Source organism: Apis mellifera, linkage group LG10, assembly GCF_003254395.2.
Source record: "Apis mellifera strain DH4 linkage group LG10, Amel_HAv3.1, whole genome shotgun sequence".
Lineage (NCBI taxonomy): Eukaryota > Metazoa > Arthropoda > Insecta > Hymenoptera > Apidae > Apis > Apis mellifera.
Window position 1 is genome coordinate 475,476 of NC_037647.1, and position 22,248 is coordinate 497,723.

At 24.7% G+C, this 22,248-nt stretch overlaps 2 protein-coding genes across 3 annotated transcripts in view; one reads left to right on the forward strand and one right to left on the reverse strand.

Annotated features, from left to right (window-relative positions):
• LOC100577198 overlaps positions 1 to 4,075 on the forward strand; it is a 60,468-nt gene extending 56,393 nt beyond the window's left edge. For both annotated transcript variants that reach the window (XM_026443489.1, XM_003251823.4), the window contains 3 exons: positions 274 to 1,086; positions 1,336 to 2,318; positions 2,572 to 4,075. In XM_026443489.1, coding sequence (XP_026299274.1) covers positions 274 to 1,086; positions 1,336 to 2,318; positions 2,572 to 3,604 — 2,829 coding nt within the window. In that variant the 3' untranslated portion in view covers positions 3,605 to 4,075. The remainder of the gene's footprint in view (positions 1 to 273; positions 1,087 to 1,335; positions 2,319 to 2,571) is intronic.
• Positions 1 to 22,248, reverse strand: part of LOC725974 (calcium uniporter protein, mitochondrial) — an 86,244-nt gene that overhangs the window by 39,138 nt on the left and 24,858 nt on the right. Inside the window, exon 2 of the mRNA XM_026443492.1 lies at positions 4,430 to 4,616. Coding sequence (XP_026299277.1) covers positions 4,430 to 4,616 — 187 coding nt within the window. The remainder of the gene's footprint in view (positions 1 to 4,429; positions 4,617 to 22,248) is intronic.

The following is a 22,248-nucleotide window of genomic DNA, read 5'->3' on the forward strand; positions in this document are numbered from 1 at the left end:
ATGTTATTTTTTAAAAAGAGAATAGAACATCACATCTTATGCGATAAATAATTCTGAACAGATGTAAAAATTTATGCTTTCTTCATTTTTATCAGTCTCTCATTCGTTTTTTTAGGTCACTTTGCTGTTGGCGAGTTTCAAACAAAGAAATTGTTGACATTAATATTTGTTGCTAGACGATTGTTGCTTATTTCAGAACAATAGTATACGTCCGTATGCTGAATACGAGGCTTTCTTTCACAATATTTCATGCAATATTATTTTCTTTCTCAGGTGAAACGTAAACGAAAGGAACACCGGAGTCTGGATAGCATTCTTTTCGAGGACGATGGCGAGTTAGAATACTTCGATGTTTTGAATCTATTACCATTATCAAACGTTCGTTTAGAATTCGACGAGAAAGACGCGCGCAATAACAAATTCGACCAAAGAAACAACTCGAGTTTAAAATCTCTCGATTATTTAAATTCTCGAATCGTAGAAGAGGGATCCTCTACGAGGAGTAACGTCACTGACGAGGAAAAATGTAAAGAAACTAGTATTAAAGAAGAGAACAATTCTCGAGAAATTCAAGAAAATTATTCGTATCGAAAGAAAAACTCGGATCTGTTGCATCAATCCAGAGAGAATATATCACCTGAACGCATCAAAAAGAGATTGTGTCTTGAGGTTCAAGACGATTCCGAGGACGATAGGGATTTTGTTACTTGTCATCAAAACGAAGATCGACGATCGACGTGCTCAAATATTAACGAGGATAAACACAGATTCGATGACGAGTTAAAATCTTGCAAGAGGCAGGAGGTCGATCAAAAGGTCGAGGAGGCAGAAGATTACAAATCGATTTGGATCTCCGATAACGAAGAGCAAGAGGACATGTCGCGAAGGCCGCAAGTGTTGAAAGTCATCGATAATGACGTGACTAAGAGACGACACAAGAGTCTTCCTGCTCAGATCGATCCCGTTATAAGGGATGGGCAAAAGAATATAAAGTTTCAGGTTAATGGGAAAAAATCAGACGATTGTACAAATAAGAGAAATTCTAACGAAAAAGAAGATATTAATAGGACTTTGAACGGTATAGAGGTGAGCAATCCTTCATTCTTCAATTCTTTATATTTTCTTATATTTGATCAAATTATTAAATAAACTGTCAAGCTTCTACAAATTATCTATATATCTAATAATATCTAATATTTTTTTAATAACATATAATATTGATTTTGAAAAGTTAAAAATTCGATCAAAATGTTATTTTTATCATTATATCAAAGAGCTAAAGATGAAATGTTACAAAGTATCGTGAAGAAACGAATGTAATTCCTTTCCTTTCAGGTCGTAAATGAAAAGGAGCTCGAGGCGAATACGAGCGTAGAAAACACGAAAAACTTTTTCGAGCAGAAGAGCACTCAGAAAGAAAGCTCCAAAGGGAAACAGTGCGAAGGTAGATTCGAGAGAATCGTTAAAGAGACGTCGAACATCATCGGGAAGGCGTGTAGCGTGGTAAAAGGTACTTTAGGTTTCGAAGCGAGGTCCGAAAGCTCAGATTTGGGATTAGGATCGGAGTCCGGAAGCGACACACGAAGGAGATCCGTGGATGATGGAATTGACGTGGATCACGCGTCCGTGGCCAAAGGATCGTCGTCGAAGGAGAAAGATAGTAAAAGCGTGCATGGCAATTTGACCAGATCGGTGAGTTGCGTGGACTCGATAGAATGTCACTTGGACGACGAGCAGGAATTCGATCATGTGCGCTACAAGATTGTCAAATCAAATATGTTCAGCAAAAACATGTACAGCAGCACTCGTGGCGATGTCACGTACGATGGATTGATGCAATATTTGCGAGAATATTCTTTCCAAGAGTTATTGTTGGATAATAACGTGGTGATCATTGAGCCAGTGCGTGCAGAAACAATAGAACGCAAGTCCTCCGCTATGGGAAAGGCGAAATCGGAACCAAGCTGCAAGATAGCTGGGGCGATTCAGAAAAAAACAGATGTGGAGAGTAGAGAGAGAAATTGTGAAAGTGCGGACGGGGACAATTCTAAAAGTCCGAAACAATCGTCTATCAAAAAGCATTTCTTCTATCATCCTATTAGGGTGAATCGCGAGCTCATCGACGAGGAACTTCCGGATCCAGACACCGTGAGAAATGTCAGGCGTATGTTCGAGAACACATTGAAATTGAAAAACAACTCGAATTCTGGATTCTCCAGGGATTGTAGAAGTAGAAAGAGTGCGAGTATGAAAGATTTAAGCACCATTGACGATAGCCATTTTGATGAAATATCTGAAAAGGTGGATGAGGGAACCAGGTAGAACATCCATTCTTCTATTTTCTTTTCAATTTAATTTCTTTCTTTAATGAGAAAAATATTAACACGTCACTGGCAGAGCTTAAGAAAGAAGTTAGTTTCATTGAATTCTTTAACTTTTTCCAACATTTTAATTTTCTCTTGCTTTCGGTATATTTCAATTTAACGTTTGCCAGTACATCGTAACATGCTAATGCAACTTTGTATTATCTTCCTCGACAGAATTTAATAACAAATACCCTGTCCGTTCCAGATGTTCCAGCCGAGCGAAGGATCTTACGAAACTATTTGAGAATATGGAGAAATCCACTTCCTCGAACGCATCCATGGTGGAATGCAAAGACGAGTTGGACAGTCCTCGTTGCGAGTCGAAGACCAGAATCCTGGCGCAAAGTTTCGAGGCCAGAAGCGGTCACACGTCACCGAGCGACTCGACCTTCTCTAAAAACAAAATGAATCGTTACAATCATCACCATCATCATCATCACAATTGGGACGCTGGTAGCGTGAGCTCTGGGGTGTCTAGCGATTATCCTGACACCGATCCTGGAAGCGGAGTGCAATGCATTTCTTCGGAGGACGAGGAAGCGGATTGCCACGAAGATGAGATCAGCGAGTCCACAAATGGACCGAGTCATTACGTATCCCAAGATGTGCTTAAAAGGATCCGGGAATGTGGTACCTCGGTCACTTATTATGGTGGTAAGGTAGTGAACTCTAGCAACGGGCCATTAATATCTCCGATGGTTGAGAATAGGTTCAAGTGTGTCAATAGTTCGAACGATTATGTAAAATTCCGCCTGGTAAAGAGCAATTCCTGTGACAGCAGATTGGAGCTTACAGGCCGACTGGTGGAGAATCATCTGAGACAACGAACTCGAGAGAAAACGGTCGACCTGAGCCAATATACGATAGCGGAGACTCCCAGTATAGAGATTACTACGCTTGATAAGCAAGAAGGTGAAGTCAAAGCTGTGAAAGGCGAAAGCGATAGAGTGGCAGAATCAGAAGTCAAAAGGGAACCTCCGGTAGTGATTGGTTTGGAGCCTAAAAAGGAAGAGAACAAAGAGACGAAGTGTTTCAAGGCTGACTTCAAGCTGGGTAATCTAGACGATGCTAAATCTGATTATGCTAGCCGATTCATTGGCAGTGCTCTGACTAGGTGGCAGGTGAATGAAAGTAATTGGAGAGCAACTGATGATTTCGGTAAAATGGAGTTCGAAGAGTTTGAGGTACTAGAGGATAGTTTGAATGGAACGGAGAGCCAACGTTTGGAGACTTCTTGAAAAAATTAGTTTTTTCTTTTTTTTTTTTTTTGTGATATATTCCATCTTGGTACAGGGAACATTGCCAAAGGAGGATACTTTTGGTATTCTTAAACGAGGAGAGTTTAGGAGGATTCTGCATATTTTTTTCAATCGTTCGAATTTTCTTTACCTTTGTAATAACTCTCGATCAATTCGTTTGAGAATATTTTATTCGTCGTTCTGATAATAATCGACGAGAATTGTACAGCTGTAATTCGAGGTTTCTTAGCAACGAGCAATTTGAATATTTGAATATTTGATAAAGTATTAAAATTTTTCGATAATTAGAGAATGGCGATGATTTTACAGAATTATGTTTCATTTGATCGAAGAATTGTAGGAAGATGGAAATGTACATAAGGAAGTTAAGAAAGTTCTGTATCAATCTATTCGTTAAATTGTTATTATAAATTGTTTTAAGATTACGAAATAAAAATATCAGTGAAAATATTTCCTAAATACTTTATCCTATATATAACGCATTAGCTTTTATCGAGCTAAATGTTGAATAAATATATTTTAAATGAAATATGAACCATTGATCAAGTAACGAGATCATAGAGACTTTAATAACTTGAAATACAATTATTTCATTTTCATTAAAAGATAATAATTGGTCGATAAATCAATATGTTTATCATTAAATTAATATGTAGAAATTATCTATTCTTTAATTTCTTGCCATTTAACATCGAGTCACATTTATACTAAAGATTATTGTTCCGATTTAATAAGTTATTTCAAATTCTTGAAATAAAAATATTTTATTTCTATCAGAAAGTTTTTATAACTCTAATAACTTACCGCCATCTGTTTTATCTGAAACCAATTGTTTCTCTTTGTCATCTTTCGTTGATTTCGATTTTTTTTCCTTCGTGCATATATTCTCCATTCCTTTTGCAAATATAGGACTTAAATTCGGAACGAAGCAGTTCCTCGTCGTAGAAAAATTTCTTTGCGAAAAGTGCCACCATTTTTTGCACCACGTCTCCTAAAACACACACACACAAAAATTGAGGTTAACACAAAATAAACATAATTAATCACCATGAAGACTTGTTATATCCACGAAACATTTTATCAATGTTTTCTTACATACTGCACGTTTCTGCTTTTCTTTCCTTTCTTGTTTTTTTATCTTCTCTTTTACAGTTTCTTGAAAGATAAGTATTCTATTAGAAACACAGTGTATAAATATAGAAACCTTAGTCCTCTTGGTTGGTATTCGTTCCTTTGCCTGTTTGCGTTAAATTAGCGTGTGTTTACGTTGGAACAGTAAACATTAGAAACGTTGTTTCATTTGTCCTACAATAGGCAAATCGTGACCCTACGAATCGTTATCTGATGAGATGTATTGATCGGTAAATGAACATCGTAATTGCATCCTGTGCCAATCGTTATACCAATTTCGAAGTGTCTCAATCATTTTGTCTGATAACTCTCAATTCCTATCAATTTTGGCTCTCGATTATATACAGGATGCACCGGATATTCTTTATAACTACATTCATACATGTTTCAACAGTTTCAAAATTATACAGAATTGAGTGTCTTTATCTTCAGCAAGGAGGAGAGATATAACTCAAATCATTAGATAATCTCATTCAGATCAAATTCTAATGAGATATATCACTGTTAAAATAAAATTTGTTATTATTTAATATTTAATCTAAATAATCAAAACTGTTTTTTATCGAAGTTCTGTTGATAATATAGTAGTAAATTATTTTTAACATAATAAATTTATTTATTATTCAAAAATGATAAATTTAGTTAAAATTTTGATAGATCGATTAATTAGAGAATAAAGATTATAATAAAATTCATCGATAAAACTTAAGAATTATTAATTAAACAACATTCAATGAAAAATATTCGATCACATACGTTTGAAATCTTGGCTAGTCACGTACTTATTCGTCTCACTTTAATAAACGATTGATTCTAACAACTCCTCACTGCTAAAAAAACATTTCATATCAAATTTCATTGGACTTCATGGAATATAAATTTTCTCAGGTGTTTACTGAATATTTGCAATCAAATGGAATTTATTTTACACGGATTTTCATCACAAAAGAACGTGGCGGAATTGGCAAGTATCCAAAATAGGGGGTGAATGCGGGGTCATGTCGAATCTGGAGTTTGGCCAGGATCGGGTCATGATTGGACGTGCATAGTTGGCAGGACATTTTTGAAAGAAATACATCGAATGCAACAATAAGTTTTCCACTTCGAGGCGTAAGTCACAATGTCGATGGAATGTGCTTCGAAATAAAAGATTTGAAGAATAAGGAAAACTTCCTTCAGAATTTCTTCAGATTATATATTTTTTTCACATTTGAACTTTAGTTTGAATTTACATTTTGCTTCTTCTTTTTCAAATAAATATGCATTTATTTGAAAACACTGAATATATAGAAATTGGTATTCTGGAAATGGTGTCGTTATTTCCAACGAGATAGTACGCTAGAAATGTTACTGCATTGCGTATCTCTTTAACGTTATCCATTTTAAGATAGACATAAAGTAAACGCTTAACTTCTTGATACCGAGTATTAGAAGACAGAATGTAAAATCAAAAATATATCGTAATAGTAATAACAAGGAATTGGCAATTAGTTAGACAAATATATACAAATTATTAATATAATTGTTCATATAATATTGTTCAATAGAAAAATTTAGGAATTTTGACATATTTTATAATCTAAATGTTTAAATGTTTCATTTTTATGAATTGTGAAATAAATTAAATAGATAAAAACTTTATAAAAAAAAAGTATTAAAATGAAAAAAATAACAATTTTGTTGGAAACAAGTGAAAATTTGAAACATTTTAATTTTCCATTTCATAGTAAAATCACTATTGATCAGATTTTTATCGTTTACATGCAAAAAAATAATGTTAATATTAAATCTAATAATTAATTATACATATATTGAATTCCTTTAAATATAATCTTTAATAGACTTTCATTATCTGTGATTAATGCTCTGAAAACTAATTTTCATAATAAATCTATTTATATATTATAAAATTTTAAATATATATTTTACTAAAAGTTGAATTATTCTAAAAGTTATTTCAAAATTTTCCAAAATATGTAATTTACATCTCATATTTATACTACAAATAAATTACATATTGATTCATAAATATTTAAATGTGCAATATATAAAATATGTCAAAATGTATAAAATATCCAAAGTAAACAATATTTATAAAAGTATAAATTCATAATCATTTTACACTGACATTAAATCGATAAAATTCTCTTTTATCAATTTTATAAAAAATGACTTTTATAAGGATGACAACGAATAGAAAATATAAAGTTTCCCTATCATGCATCATACATCAATCTTGATTTTCTGTGAAAATTTTATATGTTTGCAAATTTTAATCTGCACCATTTCAACTCTATAACTTTTTATCAATTATTTCAACAAAAAAAAAGATACACTAAATTCTATCTACTTTTACGTTTCACAATCGATTATCGTTGATTGAAATTACGTTTAATCTTGCATAATTTCTAATGCCATTCCCTGAACATATTCATGAACTTGTCTAATGGCCGGATAGAATTATATATTGTTTGGTCTATCGTTACTTCACTTTAGGTAGGAAAGTTACTGAAAATTAGATGAATATATGTGTATAGAAGCACGGAAATGGTTTGATCTTAGCCAAGTTTAGCAAATATGTCCTTGAGGATCCTTCTTTGAAAGCTTCTAGAATTTCTGAGCGAAATCTTTTGATCTTCTTTAAATATCTTAAAACGATCAAATTCCATCTTGTTTCATTATATAATATCGTTATTAAACCTCATCTAAATCTCTGTTAAAATTTTTGCACTTGAGAAAATTCAATTAAAACTCGCTATCTTGCGGCGAATTATTTGAACACATTTAATAATATTTCAGACATTCAAGAATCTCTTTTCTCTCTTTCTTTTTACTTATTATTATAAAGCGCAAAATATTTCTTAAAGACTTTATATCTTTAGGTTTTACAGTTGCTGCAAGCGAGATTTTTGTTATTTTTTTCATGAAGATTGATGTTTTTCATGAAGATGAATGTTTCTTTAGAACTGAAACGATTTTTAAATTCGAAGAAAAAGCAGAAAGAAATATCTTTGTGATGATATGTGATATATTATGTCGATATATTATGATAGAAAAACGATAGAGAAAAATTTAATAATATAATGACAATAAAAACAATAAAAAATATATAAATCGCATAAAGACGATCATTTAAGCAAATGAATATTTTAAAACAATAATTTCAATAACAGATAAAATAATATCCGTAACATTGAGAAAATATGTTTTATTTTAATATGTTTGAAATTCTCATCTTTTAAATACAAGTGGTTATCGATAAAAAATATATATGTAAATTTTTTTAAAAATTTCATTACAGTTGGAATGGATATCAATATTTATATTGGAATATTTATCAATATTGAATATTGGAATAGTATTGGAATTTTTTATCGATAAATTTTCTATGGAGTTTTATAAATAAAAATAAGATATTAAAAAATTCCAAGATATTAAAAGTAGCTAAGAAAAAATAAAATAAAAAAAAAAATAAAATAGATAAGAAAATGATTAAAAATGCTTGAATAATAAAGATCAAAGAATATCTAGAATGAGACTCGTGAAACTCGTTAAACTCTAGAAATATTTATGAAACTCTAGAATATTTATAACGAATGATTTATGACCCTCGTTAATCTTTCATAGAATTTGTATAGTATGACAATAGTCGATTCCTTCCAATTTTAATATGCCTATAAATAAAAGAAAAAATAAAGCAAAATTCTATTTATATATTTATAAATATTTATTGCATTCAACGAAAATTATCCTACTTTTGTATAGTTATCAAATCTTTTTTGAAATTAAAAAACTAATGTAATTATATATTTAATCATATTATAATTATATAATTTGATCATAATTAATATTTGCATTATTTATAACATTTTCTTTAAATTATTTTTCTATTATTATAAAAAAAAATTTTAATTCAAATTAATAAATTTCATTTATAATTATATATGATCTTTTGTTTCTATTTTGTTATGATCAAAAATGAAACATGTGAAATTAAAGTAATAAAAACAATCTAATAAAAAAGATAGATCCCGAATATAGGTAATATTTGAGAACATTATAAGCTATCAAAAAAAAGAAGTATAATAATTTTATCAATTATCTAAAAATATACAAAATGATAATTTATGATGAAATGTGGTCGAAGAGATTCTATGTTGAAATATGATAAAAATCAAAAATCAAAAATCAAAAAAAAATTGCATGAGAAACTTCATTTTCAAGTAATTAAATTTAAAAAATTTTCAAATATAAATGAAATTTTATATATATATATATATATATATATATATATATATATATATATATATATATATAAAATATAGTATATAGATGAATTGCTTATAGAAGCAGCTTATTCTATATTATGTGAAAATAAATAAAAAATTTTTTTTATTTAAATATTAAATATTAGTCTTAAAAAAAATTGAATTTGAAAATTTATCGATTATACGATTCCTTAACTATATATTCAATTTTTTTAAAAATAAGGATTCAATTTTATTCTAGATTTTTTGTTTATTTTTATATTTAGAGAATTATCTATTAATTTATTTATGTTTAATTAAGAATTAGCTAATTTTAATTACATTTAATAAATTTTCAAATTTGATTTTCTCGAAAATGAAAAAATTTTATATTTTCGTTTTATTCTGAATGTTAAAAGACAGAATTTTTTTAAAATTCATTTGTACCATGAATTACAAACCTATATATATTTATATATTTTCTATATGAAAAATTGTCATTGAAATAATATGGTCTAAAAATATACTATCTTTTAACTGCAAAATATAATTATTTTAGAACGGAACAATTTTGTTTAAAGAAAAATTTTACCTCATAATCTTGTATAAACGTCGCTTTCAAACTGCCTATTAAATTAATCTCAACATCCTCAGAGAGATTTAAAAAGCTAGACCTATATTTGTTCAGCGTGAAACGTGTCCTCTTACTTAAACAGCCATATCCAATCTTTCTTCGACAATAGACTCGTTTTTTCTTTTTATTTTCCGCTTAAACTTTCCTCGTAATTTTCGCTCAACATTTATTCATTTCGTTCAATCGATTCCACTGCAGTGTTTTTCAAAGTTATTTTTACTTCAGTGTTTTCTTTGTTCGTTCCATTGGCCGGTATAAAATTTTAAACAGTTCGATCGAGATTTTTCTTTTCTTTCGAGTAGAATTCTTTTTTTATTCTCATCGAGGCTATTCTTTATACACATTTTTTTATATACATTTTCAAGAAACTATTCATCAAATTTGATCATTGCGGTAAAGTTCAGAGATAAAAATTAGAATTATTCAGTGGCTTAAAAGGATTATTCACAAATCTCCCCAACGGATATTCTCGTTTGTATTTGAAATTGGTTGAAGATATTATCGCCTCGCAAAGTGTGTTGTCCGGTATAACCTCATGATAGTAATACTATCCAACGATGAATATGGTTGGAAAGTTTGTGATTTTCAAAGTTCGATATTCACTGTTTCAATATCAGTTGATTGAATATCAATTTCAAGTTTGAATATCAACGGAAATCTATCAGCGAAAATTTCATTTTTAAATGTCATCAAACAGATAGAAGAGACTTTGTACAGATTTGTTCAAAAGTTTGAAGCATATAAAAATTTTAAAATAAATAAATATTTTATTTTGTTACGTTTCCTTAAATTAGTTTCTTTTTTTAAGTTTCCAGTTAAAATTATATGTAATTTAATTTTTTAACTGCTTATTAAATTATTTAATTGTTTCTTTAATTGTTATTAAATTGTTTAATTAATTATTTTTTTTACGTAATTACTTTGTTTACCTATTTATAATATTATTCTTGAAATTATTATTAATAAATAATTTTTCTTATATAGATAAATATTTTATTCATACGATGAAGAATGCTCTGAACTTTTAAATAGAAGTGTACATATAAAATATATACGTACAACCAATATATTGAGGCAATTGCCGAACTGATCGACTGAAAACGGGCAGATAAATTTCTATTTTCCGATTTATATATAGTTTTATCGAATTCTAACAATTAATTTTGAATTTTATTTATAATAAAAAAATTATATTTTATATTTACTTTTAACTTTTTTTTCATTTTAATAAACATATTGAATATTGAAATATTGTTTTAAATTATATTTCTCAAGCATTTCCAATATAATTTTTTTTTATTAAAAAAAATTATTTTTTATAAATTTTTTATAAATATATTATTTATTTATTATATATTTTATTTTATATAAATATATTCATATAGTTTTTTATACAGAAGAAAAGATAAAAAAAAATTATTAAATAATGTTAACGATATAATGTTTATTTTATATATTTTCATAAACAATTGATTAAAATTTTTAACCAATCAAAAAAACATTTTTGTTGATGATGTAATACGCAAATAAATTACGACGCAACTGGTATGACGTGTTTATACCGGTACAGTAATCTTACCCGTACAGTTTATTAGTTTCAACAGTTACTAACCAGAGCGCGACAGTCAATTTTTAAATGTTCCAATGATAATTATGTTAATATTAGTATTCTTGATATTATTGAGTTAAACTATTATTTCTTTTTTTTTTTTCAAAGATTAATCATCAATAATGGAAGAGGAAAAGAAAAAAACCGTATAAATTAAGATGGATATATTATATATATATATTTATAATATACATATAATATATAATATTGATTTAAATAATGTTACTTCAATAAATAAATAAATAAATAAATATGTATATATATATTTTAATAAAAAGTAACAAAATATTTAGATTTTTATAAATTACATTTAATAAATATTATCTTTTATTAAATGTTCCACAATATTTAAAAAAATATTTTAATAATTTAATATAAAAAAATATATAGAGTACAGGTTTTAATGAACTAAGTTATGATTTCTTAGGACCATCAGATCCATATAGAACTCATTATTGTTGATTATATGTCGATATATTATGTTAGATATTTTTGAAACATCGATTTTAAAAGCCAAAAATATAAATGTTGATATTAAAATATTAGCTTATTTATTAAATTAATTATTAAAAAATTATTACAATAAGTTAACTAAATTAAATAAAATTAAATAAATTTGCATTAGACGAAGCGAGATAGAAATAGAAAGAGTACATTCTGCTTCTGTTACACTGCGCCATCTACATATTCTATTCTTGTTTTGCTTGATCTAAGGTGAACTTAAATTGCTTATAACTTTATTTATTAATGATTATCTATTATCATTTTTGTATACCAATTTTTGTGTTTGTTTTTGGCTTTAAAATAAATTCTTCTTTCCATGAATATATTTAACTCTGCAAGTTAATGTTCTTATACATGTACAGATGGAGTTCAAATTTTGGTTGTCAGCCAAAACAATGAAACGGCCTAACTGAAACACATGTACGACAGAATAAATAATCTGAAGGCTAATGATCTAGGTTCAACGATCCGTCGCTTAGTTTGGGTTCAAAAAAAGACTAATTTGCCAGAAAATAAATGATAATGCTGATTAAAAGGTTCGTGGCTTCCAAACAGTTATATATTATTTCACAAGCGTTTTCTTTCTTAACACGAAATTTACCAAAGCAAACTTATTTAAATAACGTTTAATTTATTTAGCATGAAGATCTGGACTGGTTCTATCGATTCTTCCAAGATAGTCAAGCTTCGTTTCTGTTTTTAAAGATAACATCTTAGATTATTCATTGCATCCATTGCATTGATAAATTGAATTAATTATGAAGATTCTCAATTATGAATTGTTTCTCAATTAATGTAGCAATGAATGAAAGTTTTTTTTGATGGAATTATATAGGGGTAAAAAATAAATTAAATTGCTTCTTTTTTTTAGAATTTTTTATTCAGAATAATTGTATTTATCTTGAAAATGTATTAAGATTTATAGAATTAACGAAGTATTTAATTTTAAAATCTAAATTATTCTTTTAATTTTCATTTTTATTTTGCAAAGTTTGTAACTAACAAGAAAAGTTTAAAAGTTTAAAGCCGTATTAAATTGGTGTGAAACGGAAAAATTTTTGCTAATAATTGAAATAATTTTAACTTTAGTAAATTAAGACATTTTTATTAACAATATTTACAATGAATATTAATGTGCTATTTGAAACATTATTTTTTTTTATTAACGTTAAATTTTTTGAACAAGAAACATTTGTTTCAATTATTAAAATACGAAATGCAAAATTTCTAATTGTCATCTTTTTAATTTAATTTAATTTAATTTGTTTTATAACGAAATTTATAATTTCTTGTATAGAATTTATATATAATTGATACTGATTTTTAATACATTTAATTAAAAATTAATCATTGATAAAAGCTTTGTCAATTTATGGATGTTATTCCTTTCATGTTATTTTGAAGTTAGCTCAAATATAATATAGCTGTTCAATATTTTATTCAAATAAAATATTTATATCTTTTTTTTTTTTGAAACTACACTTATCGAAATTTTATCGTAATTATTCATCAAAGGGAAAGTGCAAAGTGAAATCTACTTATATATATATTTTTAACAAAATATTTAATTTAATGTTTTTGATGTTATGAATAATTTTCAGCCTCTCGTACTTTCATGTTTGATGTTTTATTAAGCTTTATGAATCTCCATCAATGTCCTCACATGAGTTTTATATGATTATTTTCACAAAGCTAAAATTATTTACTTCGAAAGCAAAAATGTTAAAGAGTTTTTGATCAAATGGAAGGAAAAATATCGATAAGAAATGGATGTTTACATATGAAAATCCATTTTATTGTTTGAACAAGAAGAAGAAAATTCTCGAAGTGAATTGTTTTTTTCATTTTTCTTTTTTCGATAAAATCTAGCAAGGAATTATCAAATCTAAATCTAAAAAAAACTATCAAAAATAGAATCAAATTTCTAAGCACGAATACGAAACGTATTTGCAAATGTGATTTGTGATGTGTTCCAATGACTTTCTCGAAAGGCACGAACACCGTCTGGCGTTAAACTAAACGTCGAAGGGGAAAATAAGATGGATGTCGGGTAGAAGTCGAGTAAAAAGCTTTTTCCAATTTAATGGAGAAGGATGTGATTAGCTGCCAGTCCTGTTAACGGATCGATATTCCGAAACAGTGTTCTCTATTAAGAGATGAACGAGCAAATTTTTTTGTGTTAATCCTTTCGTATTTTCGAGTTAGATAATTCGATTTATTTTTATTTTTACAATTTTACAATCGAATATTTTTTAACGTATTTACTTTTTAATGCTTAATATTTATATTAATAATATTATTAATTATATTAATAATAATATTAATATTTATATTAAATATTTATATTCTTTTTTTTTTGAAAATAAAAAAAATTAATTTTTATTTGAATTTACATAAAGATATCTTGTACATTAATTGTAGTTATGAAAAAAAAATTCCAAAAATTTGCTTAATAATTTATTTTTCATTGTTTCTTCCTTTGTTTATTGCAGATTTTATGATTTTATGAAATGTAAAAATTTAAGTATTTAAAATATTTCGAAAATAATTTTTTTAAATTATGTAAATTTATTTATATATTGTATCAAGTATAATTTAATTTCTATAATAAATTAGATCTATTAGATCTATTATTTTAAAATAACATATTTTTTTTATAAATATGCAAAACATTTCCGTAAAATTATATAAAAAACATTATTCATAGATGTGTAAAGATAATCTCTTTCGTCAAATATCAAATATATAATTTTCTAATTACTCACCATATATAATTAGAGTTTCTTAATGAATTAATAAATTTGTAAATTTCAAATAACTGATTTTTAAGATTCTACAAAATTCTATAGATATAATTTTAAATTTATAAAAATTAATTTTATTTTTTGTTGATCTTGTATTGGTCATAAATTATATATATAATTTACTTATTATTATTTATTATTAGATAGATCATTGTGATTAAATTTCTGCAATATGTTATGTAAACAAGAAGATATATTATTCATTTGATCATACTTTATCCTGTCATTTGCATATTCAAGCTACTTTAAAATTCCCCTACTAACAAAATAGATGGATCGACCACTTAAATCCCCTATGGGCATTATGTTTTATACGTAAATAATTTTCAAACGATGTTATTTCTGTGGAAAACCAAAATTTTCTATTGGACAAAATTTATAAATTTGAATTGAAACTGTTTTTTTTTAAATTAATTTTTTTTTAAATTATTCTAAAATTAATATTTTTAAAAAATATTGTATTAATTTTAAAGATTATTATATTATTATTGTTACTCATTTAAACTATAGGAAATATATTATTTTAAATACATACTGTATTGAAATTATTTATTGAAATTATATTGAAATTATTTATGTTTTTAAGAAATTTATAATTAAATAATTTTTAATTTGAATTAATAATATCTGAAGTTTTTAAATTCTTTATTGTACTACATTACATAACATACATAACATAACAAATATTATTTTAAAAATTCATTGAAATGTGTTACAATTATTTATATTGAAAATTTATTGAATATAATCGAATAATTTTTAAATAAATTTTTCAATTTAGAACAATTTATGTCACTAAAATATTAAATTTAATACTAGAGTGTTAAATTTTTATTTGACTCAAAGTTGAAAATATTCTATAATAATTTAACTAAATTTGAAAAAAAAATGTTGCAGAATGATCGTTTAATTTAGAATGAAGTAATTAATTTCAAGATTGTACATAAGAATAATTTTTTTCTCCACATAAAAAATTTCGATATCTAATTATTCGAGAAATATCAATCTATAGAATCAATGGAAAGAGTAATAATATAATATTGGATCAACGGAATAGATTGTATAGAATTTTCTAATTAGTAATGTACATTTACATTAATCGGCTAACATGTTCTATTTCCATTTCTATTTCATTTGCGAAAGAGCACGTATATTCATGCTATTAAATGGTACGTATCATTACAAAATAATAGAATTTAAATTGAGTTATAGAGAATATGCTATATTGTACTTGTATATATTCTATTGTTGTTGTATTCTTTTTTATTATAAAATTTATTATAAAATTATTTTATTATAAAACTATTATTATTATTAACTACTATTAACTACTACTACTACTATTATTATTATTATTAAATTCTAATAAGTATATAAATTTTTTATATACCTATATACAATAAATAAATACAGAATTTTTAATTTTGCATGATGTATGAAATTTTAATTTTATGTTGTATTATTAAATAAATAAATAATATCATTCAAGATAAAAAGAAATGAGAATTAAATAAATAAATAAAAAAAATATATATATAATATATAATATTATTTAATACTTATATATATAATATTATTTAATATTTTCACGGCTATTAAAATTTTTTGATAAAAGAATACCAAATCATAAATATCATCTGTCTTTCAAAGTTCTTTGTGAACAAACGAAAGTATGAAGCTTACAAAACTCTTAGGGGCTTACATTATTGTAGCATATTGTGTATTCACAAAAATTTCCAGAGGTCATGAAATATTGAAAGTTTTTCCAGTTTAATATTTTCAGGGATATATCCTTTGAAAGTTTTTCAAGAACTTACTTGATCTCCTTATGTTGGGACTAGATTTTCAATGGAAATTTTCAATGGAATCCATCAAAATAAAAAAAAAAAAATAAATAAATAAATAAAAAAGAAAATTGAATAAATTGCATTTGGTTAAATGGATTTTTCAAATATCGAGGTCAATCAATATGATACAAGTGGAACCGGAGGATTTCCATTCCTTTAACTAGTTTTTTAACAGTAAAATAGTCTTTGATCAATTTAAATAATTCTTTTAAATTTCTAATTTTTTTTTATTTGGACAATTTGAAAAAAATTCGGTCAAATTCTATTATTTCTCAAAATATTCATAATGACTTAAATAAAAAATTGTATAATTAGTTTTCACATTTTTTTTACAACCCTCTTTTTAATATTTTTTTTCATAATGCTATGTTTTTTATTGTTTCAGGAAGTTCTTTTTGAAACAGTTGTACTACTGTTTCTTTTTTTATTGACGCGATTCGTTTCTTTTTTATCTCTCACATCATTGTTTTTTTTTATTTACGAACATTTTTTTGTTTTGATGTTTTTATAATTCTGCTTTTAAACATTTTACATTAATCTTTTTTTATATATCTGCAATACTTTTTTCTTATTCTCTTTTATTTTTTTTTATGTATCTTTAAATTAATTTCTTTTTAATCCATAAATTATGTTATTATTATTTCCTATTTTTGTTATTTTCTATTTATATTCAACGTTGATATTTTTAATCGGTTTTTTGATATACTTTGTACAAATTTTCATTATTTTTTACGTGACTAATTTTTGACTATTTAGGTTCTAAAAATAATAATAAAAATAGCAAAAGAATATGATTATTTTTATTCTTTGTTTTCAGATTTTTACATTTTTTTAAAATATAAAAAAGATTGTGATATTATTTGTGATATTTGTTTTTGCTATTTTAAAATTATATATATAAAATTATATAAATATATAATATAAATTATATATATAAATTATATAAATAATGACAATTATGACAATTTTTTATTAATCATATAAAGGGAATTAAAAATTATTATTTGTTAAATTATTATTGAGTTAAAAAATTATTTTTTAAATATATAATTATATCTGCGATAATTAATAAAAATTTAAAATTGAAAGATTTTTATAAAAAAATAAATTTTATCAAAGAATAATCAAAGCAAACATGCATTTGGCCCATATCAAATATAATATTTTTTCAAGTTAAATTCTCATTTTAAAATTTATAAAAAAATGAAATATCTATCACAAAGAATTCATTTTTTCAATTTTTACAAATAATGTGATTTTTAAAACTGATCAAATATCTATTATTTAATTAATTATTTATTAATATATGTTTTGACATTTATCTTCTGGTTAATGAATAGTCAATTTCTTCAAAATAACTTCTAGTTACTAAATAAGTATCATGTGAATGTTTTCTTTTTTTATTACTTTTATGAATAACATTACTTCACAAGTAGAAATAATAGTATCACGTCAAAAGTTTTCTTCATTGTTACTTTTCAAAGATATGTTTCAGCATATTGAAATTGAAACTTAGAAAATTTTTCACGTCTACAGAAGCGAGTTTATTGAGGGGTAAAGAATCCTGAGAAGAATTTTAACAATAAAGAAGAATAGTTTTCTAACATAGAAGTTATATGGAGATTTCAAAAGAAAAAATATAAAGAAACGAAAGTTGAACAAAAAAAAAAAAATGTGAAAATTCAAAAACATCAGAAAAAAAGAATACATAGAATACATGAAACAATACAATACAGAATTAAATTCTGTTAAGTTTCATTGTTGCATACATCTTCACATACACATACACTTCTCAAAAAAAAAAAAAAAATTTATAATTAGAAGAATATTGAATACAAAATTTGAGTATTAGTCAATCTAGTCAAATAATTATTAATTACATCAGTCAATCCATTAAAAAAAAGAAACATCTCAAACATTTAATATAATATATCAATAAAATTAATTAGTCAATATAATCAATTATCATATCATAATTCTTCTCATCTTGATGTAAAACATATTAGTTTCGAATATTTTATAATTATTTATTTATTTATAATTGTATATTTTGTTTTTATTTTATTTTATTTTGAATTAATTTATATTCATAAAAGAATGACAATGTCTTTTTTAAATATAGAAATAAAAAAAACAAATATATATTTCATATTCGATGTAATTTTTATTGAAAAGTATAAAATATTTCATAATCCAATTATAATTCCAAAAATTGATTGATGCCCCAATGATTGATTGATAGAAAATTTGAAGGACAGAAACTTTAAATATAAAATTTTTATTTCGGAAATTTATATTTAAAATTATATAATAAAAGATACTAATGAAAAAAAAAATTTACTATACATTGAAGGCTATATACAGATATTACTAATATATCGAATTGTCTATCAACAAATATTACACAACTGTATTCATCGTATTGTAGAAATCGTCATTGTCAAGTGTCAGATAAAGTCGAGTAGTCGATAAGCGTAATACCTTATGATCTAACGTAATTACTCCACTTATTCGACATACTTGACGATGACGATTATTACTACAAACACAATTGTATTAGTAACATGTGGATAGATAGCATTCAATGTATTAATAACGTCTGTATATGCAATTTTCAATGTGTAATATTGAAAATTTTTTATTAATATCATTATTAATTATTATAATTCATCAATATCATTATTAATTATTTTGAACACTATTATTTTGAAAATTTCAGAAACTAAAATTTTATATTAGAATTTTTCCCTCTCTTCTCTTTCCTCCAAATATATGTTGATTCGCCACTATATGAAAGTTTATTTGTTAAATTTCTAGAAACTTTTTTTCTTACACGTAATTCATAGATGGCCTTTGAGTTATGTGCAAAAAACTTTCGGTATTATTATACTGAATTTTATTTATACATGTAAATCCATGAACATATATGTATCAATATGTGACCGTCAAGAATAATCATAGTTAATATATAAGTAAGTATGTATAACGGGTGAAAACGGGAAATCTATTTTCTTATAGATTTTTCTTATAAGAAGGGATCTTTTTTAAGATTTTCTTTGTATTCATACATACATATATAGAGTATATGTAAAACAGGTCACTTGAATATCTCGGCTATTATTGGTGTTAGAAAAAAAGGTGCTAGATCAAACTTGCATATTGTAATGCATTATTTGGTTTAAAGGATCATATAATGGAAACAATTTTTAGAAATCGAGTAGTGGGAGAGATTTTAAATTTCAGTTTCAATTTTTTAAATAGAATATCATTCTGAATTAGTATTATCTGGATATTTTCTATAAAAAAAATATTAACTTATTTATATTGAAAAATTATTAGTTTAAAGCTTTGTTCAAACTGAAACACAATTATCTACTGATATGTATTCATAAACAATCTACATACATTATCCTATTACAGATAATCTGTAATAAAGATAAAATATAAAAAAGAAAAGAAAATATCTGCAGATTAATGATGAAGAAATTTGTAAATAAAACATACATTAAACTAGTAAATAAATTTTTTAAGTAAGTAGATATCATTCATAATTATAAAATTGCTGTACGTTAATACATCTTTTCTTTCTATTTTAAAATATCACATAAAAGTTTTTGGAATAAAATTTCAAAATCACTTTTATATTTTACTATATTCTCATATTAGCGTTGGCTACGTGCCGCTGTTCGAGCAAGAAAAATTGTTTGAAATTATGTCAGGAATTTCCAATTTACGAATATTCCAACATATTTTTAGGACATTTTTGTATATTTCTGCAAACGTTTAATAGACTTTTATTTCTTTTTCTATAAAATAAAAGATATATTTAAAAGATAAATCACAACAGACATCTCATTTATATATATATATATATATATATATATATATATATATATATATATAATCATATATATAATTTATTTTTATTGTAATTATTTATTATGAATAATTTAATATTATTTTAATAAAAAATTCGAATAATAAAATTGAAATTATATTTTTTATTATATTATATTTATGTCAAAATAATATGCTTAAAATAATATTTTTGTTCTTGTTAAAAAAAGATTTTTATTTTTTCAATATTGTACATCAAAACAAAATATTTGTTAATTTGAAAAAAAATTTTTTATTTATTTAATTTTATATAAAAAATTATTATAATATGTGTTATAAATATTATATAAAAAAACGATAGAAAGATATTAGAATTTTTTTGTTCTATTTAGATAGATTTTTTTTGTCAGACAAATTTTCCATTTTATCAAACATTTTATGATATAAAAAAATAACAATTTCAACCAATAAACTTTTTAAAAACAAAGCATAATAATTATACTTTATAAAAAATAAAAAAGTTCATCTCTAGATTTTTGACTTGAAAATTTGAATTTTTATGCTCATCCTATTTATTCATAATAAGATTCGATTAATTCATAGAATATTTATTATTGGACGATCAAAATTACAATGAATTATCAGCTATATTCAATATCTTTTTTATAAAATCGATAATTTCTTTTAATTTTTTATTAATTTTCGCATTTCATGAAAAATCCAAAAGTGAAATGTTCAAACTTTCTAACATATAAATATTAAAAATATGAATTCATCCGTTATATCTGTTTAGAATGTCATCGCTGTGATATGTTTACACATGGATAATGCTAATATATTATATGGATAAATAACGGTTGCATGTTTACACACATATTGTCATATATGTAGAATTTTATGTAATAACGACAATCTTTTTTTTTTTTATAAATATCTCTATAAAACTAAGGCTAACCAGCAATTATATATTATATATAGAAATTGTTCTTGTCTTCTACAATATATCTAAAAATCATTAAAATCAATGAGAAAATTTCTTTTCTAAATAATTACTGACAATGTATATATTTATTTCAACTAAATTTAAAATACATAAATAAATAATACATATTTTAACTAAATTTAAAATAAATTTAAATTAAATAATATCAATTCAAGTGATTAGTGTTAGCAATGTTTATTATTTTGATAAATTATTTTTGTTTAAATTGAATTAATAATCATTATAATTATATTATTATATTTATTATACAATTATATTTGTTAACTTTTTTTTAGGATAAAATTTTAGAAAATATATTACGAGTAAAAATATATAGATTATATGCAGAGCATAGAATGTACGTACAACAGGAAAACAAAATTCGTTCGGCCGTCAGAATTGCTTTATGTTTTATTTTCCCATTCTGCGGAATGTCCAAACTCGTTATGGATGGCTATGTGTGGTGATATTTATTCACTCGTTATATCGTGCTTGTACAAACAGTCGAGAAGTGGCAGTCGCATCCTGTTACATATGCTATTAAAAACAGACGCATGCGCAGAATTTAATGTAATAGTATCGAGAGTTAATTTTTGTAAATAACTTAAAAACTAAATTCGTCATTTGTGAATTATATGTAACTTATTATATAATACATTTATTATAAATAAAAAGTTATTTAAAACTATGACAACATATTAAAAAATCATTGAAACTATTTGATGTTGCTATGTATATCAAATAAGTTATATGTTTATCTGGATATTTTTAATCTTCTATTTTCTATGTAATAATTATAGATCGAGTAATTAATGACGCTATAGCGACATCGATCTCCATACTTGAATAAATTGTATAAAATTTTAGTGGTAGGTATTATAAACTGTGCAGTTATAAAATTACCATACACCCGTGTCATAATTCTTCGTAAATGTCAAGAAATTCTTGCATCTTATAATTCGGGAACACATTTGGTGACCAGGCTCGCATGATCTGTTTTCTTTATTCCTTTTTTAATAACTTTTTAA